At 53.9% G+C, this 16,149-nt stretch overlaps 5 protein-coding genes across 5 annotated transcripts; 2 read left to right on the forward strand and 3 right to left on the reverse strand.

Annotated features, from left to right (window-relative positions):
- Positions 1-867: 867 nt before the first annotated feature.
- Positions 868-2,505, reverse strand: P170DRAFT_444864 (uncharacterized protein; the record flags this gene model as incomplete). Its single annotated transcript, XM_024850664.1, has 2 exons — positions 868-2,005; positions 2,069-2,505. The coding sequence occupies 2 exons, from the start codon at positions 2,503-2,505 to the stop codon at positions 868-870; spliced, it is 1,575 nt and encodes a 524-aa protein (XP_024708313.1).
- Positions 2,506-6,084: 3,579 nt separating this feature from the next.
- P170DRAFT_434735 (class I SAM-dependent methyltransferase) lies at positions 6,085-7,387 on the reverse strand. Its single transcript, XM_024848782.1, has 2 exons — positions 7,216-7,387; positions 6,085-7,097 (listed from the first exon to the last, which is right to left on the reverse strand). The coding sequence occupies exons 1-2, from the start codon at positions 7,314-7,316 to the stop codon at positions 6,206-6,208; spliced, it is 993 nt and encodes a 330-aa protein (XP_024708314.1). The 5' UTR covers positions 7,317-7,387; the 3' UTR covers positions 6,085-6,205.
- Positions 7,388-7,617: 230 nt separating this feature from the next.
- P170DRAFT_403749 (NAD(P)/FAD-dependent oxidoreductase) lies at positions 7,618-9,274 on the forward strand (the record flags this gene model as incomplete). Its single annotated transcript, XM_024846492.1, has 3 exons — positions 7,618-7,666; positions 7,816-8,797; positions 8,876-9,274. The coding sequence occupies 3 exons, from the start codon at positions 7,618-7,620 to the stop codon at positions 9,165-9,167; spliced, it is 1,323 nt and encodes a 440-aa protein (XP_024708315.1). The 3' UTR covers positions 9,168-9,274.
- Positions 9,275-10,192: 918 nt separating this feature from the next.
- P170DRAFT_423796 (TBP family protein) lies at positions 10,193-11,181 on the reverse strand (the record flags this gene model as incomplete). The annotated part of the gene is made up of 4 exons (XM_024847528.1): positions 10,193-10,209; positions 10,270-10,684; positions 10,763-10,850; positions 10,910-11,181. The coding sequence occupies 4 exons, from the start codon at positions 11,179-11,181 to the stop codon at positions 10,193-10,195; spliced, it is 792 nt and encodes a 263-aa protein (XP_024708316.1).
- Positions 11,182-14,043: 2,862 nt separating this feature from the next.
- P170DRAFT_423797 (electron-transferring-flavoprotein dehydrogenase) lies at positions 14,044-16,106 on the forward strand (the record flags this gene model as incomplete). Its single annotated transcript, XM_024847529.1, has 3 exons — positions 14,044-14,341; positions 14,422-15,940; positions 16,007-16,106. The coding sequence occupies 3 exons, from the start codon at positions 14,044-14,046 to the stop codon at positions 16,104-16,106; spliced, it is 1,917 nt and encodes a 638-aa protein (XP_024708317.1).
- Between the last annotated feature and the right edge of the window lie 43 nt (positions 16,107-16,149).

Consider the following 16,149-nt stretch of genomic DNA (forward strand, 5'->3'; position numbering starts at 1 on the left):
GGGAGAGCCAATCACGGGGTCCAGCCGGCACTTGCAGGCAGCGAACGGAGCCCGTTGGAGATCTTTCTGGCTCGTCCTTGGAGTTGCGCCGGTCCCTGGTTCAGCCTTAATGCCATTCTTGCCATTCTTATTATTGAATAATCCTTCCTGCCGACCGCCCGTTGCCACGCGTCCTCATTTGGCACTGGTCACGGCCGTGGTTCTGGCCCCTACGGTGTACTGCGCTTATGATGTAATAACAAAGATTTCGATCAAATAATAATCAGAGCCTCATGCGCTAAACATACATACACAGGCATCAAAACATCAAGTCAATCTTCTTTCTCGCTTCCGTCCTCGAAGCCATTGCTTCAACCGTCTGCGTCATCACTGTGGCATCGGCTTCCAATTTCCTTTTTTTTTGTCGCGCCCGCCAGACTCTGCCTGGAAAAGACATTGAGAGGATATTTTGAAACGTAAAAATAGTCAAAAGAAAAAAGCAAAACACAATCCATATCCAAGCCATCCAGGGGATATTTTTAACGTGAACGAGAGATGAACAACGTGGCAAAAGTGAAAAAAAAAAAAGACGGAAAAAAGTATATATACATGGTTGAATCCAGCTTGGTCCCACAACAGAATGGAGCCATGCGATAAAAAGAAACCAAAGGCGGGCATTAGATAGATCGCACTGTACAAGATTAAAAGATAAGGTGGTGATATGATGGTAGAGAGACACAAGAGTACAAGCCACGCTTGTAGCACGCGGCGGTAAATGGAGAAAAGTCGATGAAAGGATGAGTGGAGAGAAATTCAAACTTCAAGCGGCCGCGAACTGCCACCGGCATGTCGAGACCACGGAAGTTCTCCGGACGAGTCAAGCAGTGCTCAAATTTCGCCGAACATTTCGTCCAGCTCATGAACTCCGACCGTCTCGGGATTTTGCAGTTCCTTCCACGAATCGTCGAAGGTCATCTCGATGTCTGCTTTCATCATGTCGCGGGCTCCCAACGACAACTTGCTGTCCTGCTCGGCTAGATCCGACATTTTCATGTCGAGGTCGGGCAGTTCGCTGTTCAGCATGTCGATGGATCGTTTGAGGGTCGAGACGGGCGCCACCTCGGGATCCTCGGGGAGGCTAATCTGAGGTGCAGTGCCGACGACATCTGTGCGCACCTCGGAATCCAGCCCGTCGTCGGAGACCACACTCGTGCCAGACGAGAGGGACGAGGCGACGGACGTAAGCGACGGGGAGGGTGACGTTCCGAAGAGCGCAACCACGGCCGCCTCGTCGGAATCTTGCTGTTGTAATTGTTCCCGGAGCGAATGTTGTCCCTGGATGCCTCCGTGGGAGAAGTAGTCGGCATCAGGACTGTCCGACATTTGGTCTCCGCTGATGGAAGAAAGCGGACCGTCGTCCATGGGTGTCCCCACGATGCTCATGCTTCCATCGTCCAACCCGTTCAAGCCTTCGGTCAACGCAGAGAACCCGCCCTTGGAAGACTCGTTCCGACCGGCTCTCTGCTCCGAGGCCCGCTCGCGAACAGCGCTGGCAGTCAAGGTGAACTCCTTCTCGTCACCCTCTAGTGGCGGGGAAGCAGCACGATTCGAATGCAACAAGCGCGCTTGGTGAGGATGATCGGGAAAGTCCGGGCTATGTCTTGAGGAACTTGTAGAGTCGGCGCGACCATCCAGATCGATGTGCTCTGTTTCAAAGTCTGGGGGAGACAGGTCCACCTCAGGGCTGGGGCTCATGCGCGATCGCTCCCGGGCCAACGCGTCCTCCTCATCAAGATCCGCGCTGGTAACACTGGGCGTGCTCTGTTTCCCTTCGAGGCCGGGCACAACGATATCATCCGAGTTCTCGGGAAGCGGCTGGCGAGGTAACGTCGTCAGGTAATAGTACACTTTCCGAGGGTGGATCGGAATGAGTTCTTTGGCGATCGGACAGGGCGCCAGGGCCGTCCAAGGACGCTTCATATACGTACTCAACCGCGACGACAACAGAGCAGCAGGGTTCGCGGAGCTGTGGCCAGCAAATGTTAGCAATTGGCTATCGGAGGCCGGGGGGTCGGGGAGAGAAACGTACTTCGCGACGTTGTCATTCAGAGTGACGAGAACGGCAGCAAGCTCCTTGACCAGGTGCGGACGGTTGCCCGTTTTCTCCAGCTGCTCGATGACGGCGACGACGATATCATCATTGATCCCCTCCGTATCGATCTTGGGCGCGACGCTGCCGTCGAGAGGCGACGGGGGTGGCGTCTGCTCGAGGGTGCCGCGTCGGCCGGACGAGCGGCCGCCCGACAACTGATGCTTGAGACTGGACGAGGTCGCGCTCGAGGCCAAAGAGGGCTCTGGCGACTGCGAAGTCGAGTCGTGCGACCTCTTTACCTTTTTGGTGGGATGCGGCTGGTCGTCGGTCGCGTGTGGCGGTTTTGAGGCGGACGGAGAACGGCGGGAGGAATTAGGCAGGTGAATACCCAGCGACGGTAGTGACAACGACTTGCGACGGGTATTATAAGGCATAGCGAAAGAAGGGGATAAGAGGAGACGTGGTAGAACAGAAGGGGGTTGAAATCAAGAGGTGGAATGGCCGATAAAGCAGGTAGAATACAGGCGGGAATAATAGGAGTAACGTTCTAGGTAGTACGGTAATAATAGTAGTAGGGATCAATAGCAGGCAACCTAACCAGACAACCAGGCAGAAAGCAATGAAATCACACAGCACCAACAGGGAAGTAATATGACAGGAACAATAAATGACAACAACAAAGGATCAAGAAGATAATAGGAACAATAATAAGACAGGAGGGGATGAGACGAGAACGGGGGGAGTAAAGAGAGTGATGACGGGGGAGGCGAGGGAGGAAGCAAGAGAAGGAGGGTTTAGGAGAGGGCAATGATGCTCAGAATGCCGGAAGGACGAGGAACGGGGGTAATCACGGCGGAGTTCGTTGGCCAGTCCGAATGGAGCACAATCGTCAGAACCATAGGAAGGAGGAAACGGTGATCAGAAAAGAATAGTAATGATAATTATGAGAAGCGTAATGAATAACAACAAGAGGGCAAGAATGGGGCTGTAGGAAAAGTAGCCTGAGGAATCGTCGTTGCTGTGGATTGACTTCCTTTTTTTTTTTTTTTTTTTCTGAAATGAAATGAATCTTTTTTTTTTCTGGGTCTGGAGGGCGGGTGCTTTACGGTGGCAATGATTGGTCTTTGCCGATGACTGGGGCGTTTCCTCTTTTTTTTTCACTTTTTTTTTCTGCCCTTCTTTTTCCGGCATTCCAGAGGGAGGGAGGGAAGAAAATATTATTATTATTATTATTATTTTATTCTCCCGCCTTTGAATTTCCTGATCTACGAAGGACGTGCAGTTAGTCAGTGATTCTTACCCCTCCTTCTTCTACACCGCTTTGAAAATCCTCCCCGGGCGCATTCGATCGCGACTCTATCGACTCCTGCGCTCGGTGGTCTGTATGCACATCGAGACTGCTCCAGGTCTTGTAGGTGGACGGGGGCTCCGTTAACTTCAGCTGCCCGTCTGCAAAATGCAGCCAAAGGGGCAAAAAGTACGGTGGAGCGGAGCCATGTGTCTATGACGACCAGTCGGGAATAGTCCGGGATCTGATTGGTAGCAGGGAGAGGGCGACACGGCGCAAGATCCTGAGGTTCTGCATGGGCTCCGATGAATGTATGGAGACATGGAGTACGCGCCGTGGGACCGGCCTCAGCTAAGGGCCGACCAGGCCCGACGGGTAACTGCTTCCTGCAGCGGTGATGGTTGCTGCGTCGAAACTGTTGTTGTTGTTTTCGACGGATCGCAACAAACAAACCCGGAGCAGTTAGGTATACAATCCGATTTCATTTAGCACGGCGCTACGCTGCTCAGTCGGTGCTCTGACCTTCACCCTAATTAGATTGGATTCGACGCAGTCTTGCTCACCGACATGTTGTCGCTGTTGGTTCGAAACCCTACTACCGGAGGACGGGATGTTTACTGCGCATCCCGACGGAGTATTGATTGAGTACTACCACGGAGGGGTGCATGCTTCAGTCCTAGACCAGGACAAAAACATGAAAAATTCAAACCGCCAAAATCAAAAATAAGCTCCCACTCGGGCGACTTGATCCCAGGAAGGCTGCATCCCAGTCGGGCAAGTCCATCGAAACCGGGCTGGGCTGACATCCCATCCATGGGACCTGCGAGCCAACGGGGGTGACATGTTGACCTCTCTACTCCGGAGTACTTGCTCCTGCGTACTCCGTACAGGGACTCGTATCTATCGAAGAATCCAGGAGCCAACAGCAACGGGCAACCCGCCCAAACAAATCAAACGCGAAAAAGGGCAGGAAGAAAAAAAAAAAAAAAGGAAAGATTCCCAATCAAAGACCCACGCTAGTGCTGCACTATGCAACCCTCATGCACCATCCCAGAGGAGAAATGGAACCAAACACAAAACCGGGCCAATGAGGGAGGGAGGCCGCACCCCACTGGCGAAAAAGCGGTTCCAGGGAAAATCCTTCCTAGCGTCGCCGTTTGAGCCATGCCAGCCAATGGTGGGCATGTTAGTGGGGTAAATGCCGAGTCGTCTAGAAGATTGGAAGAGAATCCAATCGGATGGACCAGAGGAGACGCTAGCCTTAGCCCCCTCCACTAATGGAGCAGAAAAATAAAAAAAACAGAAAATCCAAACGAAAAATGGACAAAGAGAAAGGGAACTCGCCACTCTCGCGCGGCTTGCGAGTTGCGATTGTCGACTGGCCGCCCGGAGCTTCGGCTCAGTGGGACACGTCCTGGCGACGTACTGCGTGTGTTTGTTGGGTCGTCGTCCTGCGTCGCAAGTACGAGAACTGCCTCCCCGTCATCTTTCCTGCAGGCGCGATGTGATGTATCACCCATACCGCAAGGGATCATCGTCAACCTCTCACGGGCTCAGACACGATGGGAATGGATGGCCAGGGCGAGGAATCATTCCATTCATTCATCCATCCCTGTCTTTCGTTGCCCGGCCACGGGAGTATCTACAAACGAAATGGGATGGATAGATCGATCGATGATTGATGGACGTGATGAACAGGGATGGACCAATCCTGCTCGGGTTCGGCAGGTCTCGCGGAGTCCTACAGCGGACGGCGGACAGCGTACAGAGCACAGAGTAGGTATACTGTAGGAGGATGTACGGCTGGAGACGCTGTACGTGTAAACCTCCCCACCACCGGGGGATATAGCACATGCATGGAGGACACGTACTTGCATGCTTCCCAATGTGTCGATTCGCGCAGATTTTGCCGCCGTCCCTGGACACGGTAGAAAGCGACTGGTCATAATGATGATCGAATGTGTTGATTGACTGATGGAGATGTCATGGATATATAACCTTCCTGCGATCCGCGAATAGCAGCCCAGTCCACCCCGGCAGTGTTATCGACTAGTTCTTAGTAGAATCTCAGCGCTCGCAACCCGCGGAGGATTTCCCCAAAATAGAATTGAGTTGCGATGACAATAGAGCAAAGCTCTGTGTGACAATAAGAAGACTCAACCATGGATGACCAGCGATGATGCAAAGAAAAGAATCCATTATACTTCAATACTTCAACAATATCGGTTTACACTCCCGCAGTAAACGCTGGAACCAGCCCACACATCAAGATCAACGGACCCCATCCTGCATCTTCGCCGCATCGCATTGGATGGTATTTTATCTCCGACCTCGATATATGTATATGTATATGTGTATGTACCTGTAGAAAGTAAATATTTGAATTTCTTGCGTGAGTTCGGGGGCCAGGCCCAGGCACGTACATATGCGCACATACATATATACATCGATGATATATTATACCCTGCATACATGTACCGTCCGTTATTGCAGTATATCGCGAGGTGCACCGATGGAGAAACCCCGCATGCACACAACGCCATCCTGACCTCATCCTCCTCGACCGGAATCGCCTCGATCTACACCGACCAGATGGGTCTCGCCGGCGATGTTGCCTGCTTCGAGAACGACTTGGCGGAGCCCGAGAAACACGCGACGTCATACCACAATAGAGGGAAGCCAATGTGGATAAACGATTAAATGTACGTTAGATGTTCGCAAGCATGCATGAGTCTATTCTGGCTATGGTACAATGATCAAACCGTTGACGGGGGATATACAGGTACACCAACGACATCCCTCATAAATAAAAAATAATACAAATCTAGTATACACCCCTCGCGTCTCTACGAGTTCGTTGCCGGCCTCAGCACGTATTTCCACGTAGTCCCAAAATGCCACCGCTGCTCCTCGACCACCTCCAGTCCGCTCTCGCGGACAATCTGGCCAATATCCCGGTTCCACCAACATCCATGTCGGTCCGCGTGGGCAGGAGCCAGGTTGTCCAGGACCCGATTGAGCCAGTCATAATGCGACCGACCGTGTTCCAATAGCAAGATCTCCCCCTTCCGCGGCTCGACGATGGTCCCCAAATGCCGCAGGGTGCCGACAGGGTCCGGCATCGAACATAATCCCATCGTCTGTACGACGGTATCGTAATATGCGGGCTTCCCCTGGGTCGGAGGGGGCGGGACATCCGCTGCGTCTTGCGCGCGGAAAACCACATCTTGGAAGGCCGGGTGAAGTTTGGCGAATTTCTGTCGTGTAATGTCCACCATCTGGGGACTGAGATCGACGAACGTCACCGAGCGACAGCCTCGCATTCCGACGCGATCCTTCTCATCGAGACCTCTTTTCTCGCCGAGCTTGTAGTATTCGAGATTCCGACCGGTACCACAGCTGACCTCCAAGACGTCTCCACGTGCTCGCTGCACCAGGCTCTTTCGCTTGCTTCCCATGCGCATGAGCTTTTCAGACATTTCAACGTCGGCGTCGAATGTGCCGGCAGTGTGGTTGTATCGGTCCGACACGTCCCTGGGGATGTCCAGAGACTGTGACTGGGCCACCTCTCGTTTGTAGGATGCAAACAGGTAACCACAGTAGGCACTTATTCCTAGGACGCCGACGCCTAAAGCAGTCATAACTCGGGGCGACATTCGGGTTTCATCATCTGGTTTGAGATTTAACAGATGGGGGTTGGCCCGATTCGGCAGCGAGGACGCCCCCGGGGTCTTTGGACTGCTAACATGTTAGATAAGAGTAGACAAAAAGCTTGACTATGCAGGAGTTGAATTGCAGTATCGAACAGGAAGACTGCTGCCCATGCGGCGTCCCTGAGAAGATACTGGATACTGACCCTGGCCTTTCGACGGGGATCTTTCCGCCTGTCCTTGGAGCACCGGTGATAGGCGCCTTGGCCCTTTTCAAGGCGGCGCGTCCAGCTCGGGATGCGCTCATGGCTGGGGAGACGAGTGATAGGAGCGCAATGTCATAAACTCGCGTAAGTCATCGGATGGAGCGATATCAAAACGACCGTCGGGGCCGAAGATCGGAAAGCCAAGAAGGGCAAGGCGCATCGGGTTCCGGGGAAAAGTCACGAGTCTTATCAGGCCATCCTGGGGAAGTTCCCCTCTCCTTCTTTCTCTCTTCTAACCTTTCCTCTTGCTTCACCCTCCGCCCCTCTTGGTATCTTGTTCCTGGCCTAATTGGTCGACTTTCATCGATTTTCTAGGCCCGACAGCCCTCGGTATCCCGCACAATGGCTCTCCCACCCAAGATATTGATTGTCGGTGGAGGGGTCTTCGGATGTGAGTGATCGATCCTCTTGAAGACAAGACAAGCGATGGCCAAACATGGCACCCCGTGGATCTTCTCGCCCGGCGCTTAACCTCGAGATACTTCGCCATAAAACATACCTACATCAGACCCTGATTGACAATCGTTCGCACCCCTTCAGTGTCCACGGCCCTCGCCTTGTCTCGCCGACACCCCGCTAGCCAAGTCACCCTGCTCGAGGCGTCTCCTACAATCCCCAACCCGGAAGGATCTTCGGTCGACAGCTCGCGCATCGTGCGCGCCGACTACTCGAACCCTGCATACGTGAAACTGGCTGCCACCGCCATCGAAAGCTGGCGCAACACGGAATGGGGCCGCGAGGACCGCTACACCCAGAATGGCCTGCTGCTGGTCTACCCAGACGGCAATGCGCAAGGCAAGGAATATACGATCAAAAGCTACCACAATGTTAAGGAGCTGGAAGGGAATTTGGTCGAGTTCCTGCCCGCAAAAAAGGACGTTCTGCGGGCCGCGCCAGCCTACGGCGAGTCGCTCAACGTCGCCGGAGGCTACGTCAATTGGGGCTCGGGCTGGTCTGACGCCGAAGCCACCGTGCGTTACGCAAAGAAGAAACTAGACGAGGCAGGCAAGGTCAACTTCCAGACGGGAAACGTTCAGAGCCTGCAGTATGCCGACTCGGCCACACCGAATAAAGTGACTGGCGTGACCTTGGCGGATGGGACCTCGATAACGGCGGATCTGGTGATCCTGGCCACCGGTGCATGGACGTCGAAGCTGGTTGATCTCCGCGGCCGAGCCGTGGCAACCGGACAGGCAATCGCATACATGCGCATCTCCGACGAGGAACAGAAGCTCCTGGAGAACATGCCCACCATCCTCAACTTCAGCACGGGCATGTTCATCATTCCGCCGCGGAATAACCTGCTCAAGATCGCTCGCCATGCCTATGGCTACCAGAACCCAACAACAGTGCCCGTTCCAGGAAGCCAGGGAACAGCCACCATGGACGTGAGTCTGCCAGAGAGCGGTGTCCCAGTTCCGCGCGAGGGCCAGGACGCCTTCCGCTTTGCTCTGAAGCAGCTCCTTCCCACGTTCGGAGAGCGACCCTTCACCACCACCCGAGTATGCTGGTACACTGATACGTAAGTCATTCTCTCCTCGAAAAATCCAACATCAAACCTCTTCCAACCCCTCCAACCCACTAATCGAAACCAACACAGCCCCAACGGCGACTTCATCGTGACCTACCACCCCGACCAGTCCGGACTCTTCCTCGCCACCGGTGGCAGCGGCCACGGCTACAAATTCTTCCCCGTGATCGGCGACAAGATCGTTGACGCCCTCGAAGGCCGCCTGGAGCCCGAGCTGCAAAATCTCTGGGCCTGGCCGGAAGCCATCGATCCGCAGATGCTGCAAGGCGCCGAGGACGGAAGTCGTTCAGGACCGAAGGGACTGCTGCTGCGGGAGGAGCTGGCAAAGACGCAGAAGGAGCAGCGAACGAGTGCATTATAGACCGCGCCTGTTGAACTGGATTTTATACCTTAAAAGTGTGCATAGAGCGCGTATAGATCGCAGTGGTAGGTAGAATTGTAGATAGACCGAAGTCTGTATATACATAGATCCAATCTTACGGATACTATAAAATCATTAATCAGTAAGGGATATAGCGACAGTGTAATATCCACCTGTATACCTTATGAAAATCATCCGCTCGCTCTCTGCAGGCGACTTTGGATTACATACAAGCAAAGCAAGGAAGGCTCGGACGGAGCAAGCAAAACGCTAGGAACGTCCCGTTGCGTGCCTGCATAACCAGGCAGCTGAAGCTCAATCTACAGCTTACCTACCGAAAGGAAACATGTATTAGCTACGAGTTATGGGTCTACAGGATCAGAAAATGTCTGCATATTTCGTTCCATTATTATCTGCTAGACAACCAGCAACTCGGAATAGCAACGGAGCAAGAAGAGCAGACGGCCCTTGGGGAATCAGCAAATGAAAAAAGGTCTCGGAACCATGATCCCATCAATCTCGTTTGCATGTCCGATCTCTAAAAAAAAAAAAAAAAAAAAAGACAACTCGAGTAATTTTTTCCCTTCTGACCCATCAATCGTCCCCGGAACCTGACGAGCAGGTGAGTAAATAATCAAGAAAAAGCAGAATCAAAAAAGTAATTAGAAGGAGGCAACCATCGACCAGCGCACAGTACCGCCCCCTTTGAAACTGCGGGTGTGCGACTATCTAATTGTAGACACTTTAGAAGTTTGTTGAAACAAGAAAAAGAGTAAGCAATCCGAATCGCTATAACGCCGTACAAATGCTAGCATCAAAAATCGTCATGTGTAAGGGGGGCGAGAGTTCGAGAATTCAGGCAGTCGACAACGGTTGAAGCGTCGTGCCTTGCTCGTAATACATGCCGCGCAAAGTGATTAAAAGGGCAAAAAGAAACAAAAAGACGAAAAGAAGATGTTAATACAAGTGAGAAGAGGTGAAGTATTGGTAGAATGACCTCCCCATTTTCAGACCGCTCAGTAGGTTTAGACCTTGCGGAAATCTAAGACGGCCAGTTAGCAACTATTTCGGGGGGAAACTAGGGTAAGACGGAGTACTGTACCTGAAAGCACGGGGTAGATCAGTTCAAACGCCTGGTAGATCTCTTCACGGACCTTGGCACCAGTCAAGACAATCTTCCCGCTGACGAAGATCAGGAGCACGATCTTGGGCTTCATCATACGGTAGATCAGACCAGGGAACAACTCAGGTTCGTAAGAACTGAAGTTGTGATGGCGACTAGCCAAACCTTCCAGACGGATGGGGAACTTGATGTCGCAAGAGCCGACAATGTTCTGGATTTTGAAATCCGTGAACTTGGCGTTGAAACCAAGCTTCTGAATGATACGCGCGTATTTTCTGGAGGCCAGCTTGGAGTCATCTTCCGACTTGGCACCAGTCACAACCATCTTGCCCGAGGCGAAGATAAGAGCGGTAGTTTTCGGTTCCCGAATACGCATGATCACGGCTGCGAAACGCTAAGAGAAAGAAAAGAAACCAGTTCAGCCACACTGTACCCTGATAGAAGAGGCTCAGGGAGGTGTGGAAGATAATACCTTTGGGTTGTACTCCGCATTTCTTGCGTGGAGCGCAATGGTTTTCAGATCCAAACGACAGTCAAGGTTGACGGTAGCGACAATGTTTCTTAAAGAGACATGTTCAGTATTCTGGTGAACCAGAAGAGACAGCAAGAGTATACTCACTGCAGCGTTGGCACAATGCCACTCCCCGGCGCATTCGCAGCCGGAGTAGCAGCCGGAGTCGCGGGCGTCACCCCGTTGCCATTAACGGCATTCGCTCCGGGCTGCTGACCGTTCACGTTCCCGTTCGCACCCTGAGCACCCACGGCCATGTTCCCATCTTTATCGGAGGGCGGAGTCAGATCGCCGGCGCCACCGGGGAAGGAGAGCGAGGCAGGAGAAGTGAAGGCCCGGGCCTGCTGCGCGTTGGAGGGATGGGTTGTGAGAGAATCCATCGTGACGTGAGTCAGAAATACTCGAGCTGTAGACCAGCCAAGACTGAATAGATAGAGCGAGCTCTTAGAGAGGGCAGTCTGTGTACCAAGGACAGAGAGATTAGTCAAAGCCAGTAGACACACCAGACAGCGACGAGGCAAACATCAAGCGATGTGGAGTGATGTAGTAGTGGAGCAGCGTAGTGATGACAGAGATTCAGGTGATGGGCAGAGTTTTCCCGACGAGGTCCAAGTTGCCTGCAGCAACTGCGACAAAGAAGTCGCCACGGCGGTGTGGAGAGGCAGAAAAGAAAAGTTCAGACCGCCTGGTGCAAGATTTTTTTTCTTGGGGATTTCAAGAAAGAGAGATGACAACATACCCTTTGTGGGAGATGGACAAGTCAATGTCTCCCCTACAGCAAAGCTGCCTTTCTGTTCAACAACGGGAGGGTCCCGAAGAGCGATGAAGCAGAACCGAACTCAAGGTCAGGTTGGGCAAGGTTCTGAACAAGACAGTGAGGGTGAACAGGACCAGAGACCAGAAAAAGCACAGTGAAGTGTTTTCCCGGGAGATTTAACTCGAAAGGCAACAGGAGACGACAGCTATGGACAGATGGCAAAAGGACAGGCGCAAGTTGAAGAGAGAGTGAAGACAAATGGATGCGCTGGAATTTTTTTTGGACAAAACAATCAAACTTTTTTTGGGGCTTTTCCTTTTTGGGAAAAGGGTCTATCTGCTTTGGGGACTTGAGAGTCAAAGGACTCGAGAGAGAGCGGCGAAGATGCAGTTGCAAACTTCCTGGTTTCAACGGATGAAACGTTGTTGGAGCGGGGGAAATGTTGTTCCGCCCCGGCGATGGTCTTCTTGGGAGACGAGTGTGCCTAAGAGTGCTTCCCGGAAAGGAAAAAAATCCTTGTTGTCAGACGAACAAAAGCAGAGAGGGCCTTTTTTTGAAAATAGAATATTAACAAAAAAAGGAAGCCAAGCTCTGCGATGTGATCGCGCGCGAGAGAGAGAGAGGGGAGGGAGGTATGGGCGGGAAGAAGACAACTGTATGGCGTTTCCGGGCGGTGCCAAGACCAGATCAAAAATTCCAACAAGGTCAGGAAAGTGGGAGGTTGGGCCTTTATATAGGCTGAGTCACGGCGCCCGGGAGTGCTGGCGTCAGGGGGGGCTGGGCCTGGCGGCGGCGGCAAAAGCAGCGATGGGCGGTCGCCTCCATCCATGGGTTTGGCTGGTTGGGTCTGAGCTAGTCGTCCACTAGCGGCTCTTGGGTGGCCAACCCTTCCTGCCCGCCCCCCCAGCAAGCGCCCTTGACTCCCTCCTGGTTCGCTGATCGCACGCCCCACTGCGCGCACATTGTTCTGGGAGCCCCACCGCCGTCCACGCGCGCTGGTTGGCTGTTGCCCCCTTGCCTTTTTTTCCGGTCAGCGCCATGGTTGCAGCCACTCGTCTGGCGTCCAGTCCGCGTCGCTCCTGCTACTGATAGGCGGACCCACCGCCGAGTCTATGCATTCCGTCTGCTCCAATCACGCTGTTCCCGGGCGCCGTCCTCGCTGCTTTAGCGCCCGTCCCCGAACAAAACAAGCTGGCCTTTCGCGCTCCCGGTCCTTTGTTCTCTTTCGCTCTTTTGTTGTGCCTATTTCCTTTCCTCTTTCAGCCACTCATCGACGCGACGCCCATATAGATTTCATCATCGCGATGTCAGCTCCACGCGATAGCTTAATCCTGTTTCTCTCCGACCAGTCGCCGGATGAACGCAATGAACGCAATGATCCTAGGATATAAATAGTCGACGAGGAAATCTACCAGTCCAGTGCGAAAATCCCACCCGCGACCTGTACTCCCTGTTCTCCGTTAGTCCGCGCTACACGTCGATTTCACCCTCCACCCCCAAACGCGAAAAGCTTGTCGCCGACCGATGGATCAGAAAAGGAGTCGCGTCCATGATTGGATCCCCGTAGGCGCTGTCGGCCATGGTGGCGCCCGCGGCGTTTCCCCCAGATCGCAGGCAGCCTGTGATCCACCGACTTTGCGATGTGATGTTTGACGGGAATGGAGACGGGGGTAAAAATAGTAAATATGACAAGTTGACTCGTACACTCCGCCGACAAGAAGAGGCATCGAACCCCGTAAATGCGCCGAGCGCTGTGTTTGAGGGCGTACGTAATCGACTTGCATCACGGGCCTGGTATTTTACCTGCCCTCGGCGGTATCCAGCATACCTGACCGCCCCGGGCGTCTCGGTATCCGTCGGGACGTTTGGCCTTTTTGCCATCCGCTCTGTTCCCGCGGGCCAAACGAGGCCGTTCCCTTTCTATCCGAACGCTATCTATTATGCCAGAGTCCGGTGCTAAGATAGCCGGAGGTGATGATATCATCCCGCGCATGTGGTTTGCTCATGATTCGGGGTTTTACTTTGCGTCGATGGGACATTTGCTACGTTGGGGGTTCTGGAAGGCCTGCCGAAACCAGCTGGTCGATCAGCGACCGGGATGAACGTCGAGAACCCTCGTAGGAGTGACGTAGGACGGGCGAAAGGCTACGACGGGGGAATAGGCTGTATGCCTCCAGGGCTCGATGGGTTACCTGCGGAGGATACCTTAGGATTCGGTTTCCAACGGATCACGGGCGGCGGAGGGATGAGTGATTCCCAATTGCCCCCCTTCCCATTGGCTGTCGTTACCTCGGGCCACCGCCCGCCGGCTTAGTCACCTTTTTGCATCGAAGTTGATCCCGCATTTATTACTTCGCTTGCTTCCTCTCCACGCTGCGCTCTGCCGGGTTCGTGATCGTCTGTCATGCCGATGCCTGTATAATAGGAGCTCGACTCTATACCCCACTCTCCTCTCTCCGTCTTTGTTCCCCCCCCGTTTTGCCCCATGGCCTCTAAGGGAGCCATGCTGCCTCTTTTGAGGCGTGAACTGCGACCTGCGCCCTCGCGCCTCTCGCGGGCCTACTCCTCCTTTTCCACTGCTCCGAACTCGGCGAGGAGCTCGAATCCTTCGCTTTCCATCTCTGGACGCAGAGCCTCCCGTCGCGCCGCGCTTTTCGCCCCGGGTCGCACACCCATTCGTGCCTTTTCGCAGTCGCTGAAGCTCGCCAACGAAAATGGCCAATTTGATCCCCGGTCGGTGGAGAGAGAGTCGGACGAAGTGGACGTTTGCATTGTCGGTGGTGGTAAGGCTTCATCTTCTCATTGCATCTCACGGGGTCCCGGTTCTTGTCATCGCTGACCATCTGCTTTTCATGGAATTTAGGCCCCGCCGGTCTTGCCGCTGCCATTCGACTAAAACAGCTTGCCAACGAAGCGGGCAATGAGGAATTTCGTGTGATCTTGCTGGAGAAGGCTGGCGAAATTGGCGCGCACATCTTATCGGGCAATGTCTTTGAACCGACTGCGCTCAACGAGCTGCTACCCGACTGGCTATCGGAGGACAACCCGTCACGGTTCGAGGGCGTGACGCCGGCCAAGGAAGAGAAGATGCGCTTCTTGACCCAGAACTCCTCGATTCCCATCCCGATGCCGCCGCAGATGAACAACCACGGCAACTATATCGTTAGCTTGAACGAGTTGACCAAATGGCTGGGGGAGCGAGCGGAGGAGTTGGGCGTGGAAATCTACCCCGGATTTGCCGCTAGCGAAATCGTCTACGGAACCGATGGCGCCGTGCTTGGAGTGGCGACCAACGACCTAGGTATTGGCCGAGATGGTCAGGCGAAGGACACCTTCGAGCGAGGCATGGCGTTTCATGCTCGCGTCACCCTTCTTGCCGAGGGCTGTCATGGCAGCTTGACCAAGCAGGTCACCAAGAAATATGACCTGCGCCGGGACAGCCAGCCACAAACGTACGGCATCGGGTTGAAGGAAGTCTGGGAAATCCAGCCCGAGAAGTTCAACTCCGGAGAGATCGTGCATTCCTTGGGTTACCCACTTCCCACGGATACCTACGGCGGTGCTTTCATGTACCACTTTGGTGACAACATGGTCACTCTTGGTCTGGTGGTTGGCCTGGATTATCCCAACCCTTGGCTTTCCCCGTATGGTGAGTTCCAGAAGCTCAAGCACCACCCTCTTTTCAAGGATGTCCTGGAGGGCGGCAAGTGTATCTCTTACGGAGCCCGTGCTCTGAACGAGGGTGGCTTCCAGTCCATCCCGAAATGCGCCTTCCCTGGAGGCGCGCTCATCGGCGACACGGCGGGATTCCTCAACGTCCCCAAGATCAAGGGCACGCACACGGCCATGAAATCCGGTATGCTGGCCGCCGAATCGACATTCTCGGCGCTGCAGAGCTCTAGCGAGGGAACGGTCTTCCTATTCGACTACGAGAAGGCTCTCCGGGAGTCGTCGATCTGGAAAGAGCTGCGCGAAGTCCGCAACATGCGACCTTCCTTCGGCACCCCTCTCGGCCTCTACGGCGGCGTCATCTACTCCGGTCTGGAGGCCTACCTTTTCAAGGGCCGAACGCCCTGGACCCTGAAGCACCACAGCACCGACGCCGCGGCCACGAAGCAGGCCTCGGCATGCGAGAAGATCGAATACCCCAAGCCGGACGGCGTCCTCAGCTTTGACATCCTCACCAGCGTCAGCCGCACCGGCACCAACCACGAGGAAGACCAGCCCGTGCACCTGCAGGTCGAAGACTGGGACAAGCACAAGGATGTCGCGTGGCCGCAGTACAAGGGTATCGAGAACCGGTTCTGCCCTGCCGGAGTGTACGAATACGTCGAGGATCCCAGCAAGGAACACGGCGTTCGTTTCCAAATCAATGCCCAGAAGTAAGTTCCACTTCCCTCTTCCCCCCTTCTCTACCCCTTGTTCTGATCGATACTAACACATAATAGCTGCATCCACTGCAAGACCTGCGACATCAAGGTGCCCACGCAGGATATCAACTGGCAAACACCCCAGGGTGGCGAAGGTCCCAAGTACTTCATGACATAAGTGGAATTCCGTCTGCTTAGTCTTTCTTTCGCCAATCGTTTTT

The sequence above is a fragment of the Aspergillus steynii genome, assembly GCF_002849105.1.
Source record: "Aspergillus steynii IBT 23096 chromosome Unknown P170scaffold_2, whole genome shotgun sequence".
NCBI lineage: Eukaryota > Fungi > Ascomycota > Eurotiomycetes > Eurotiales > Aspergillaceae > Aspergillus > Aspergillus steynii.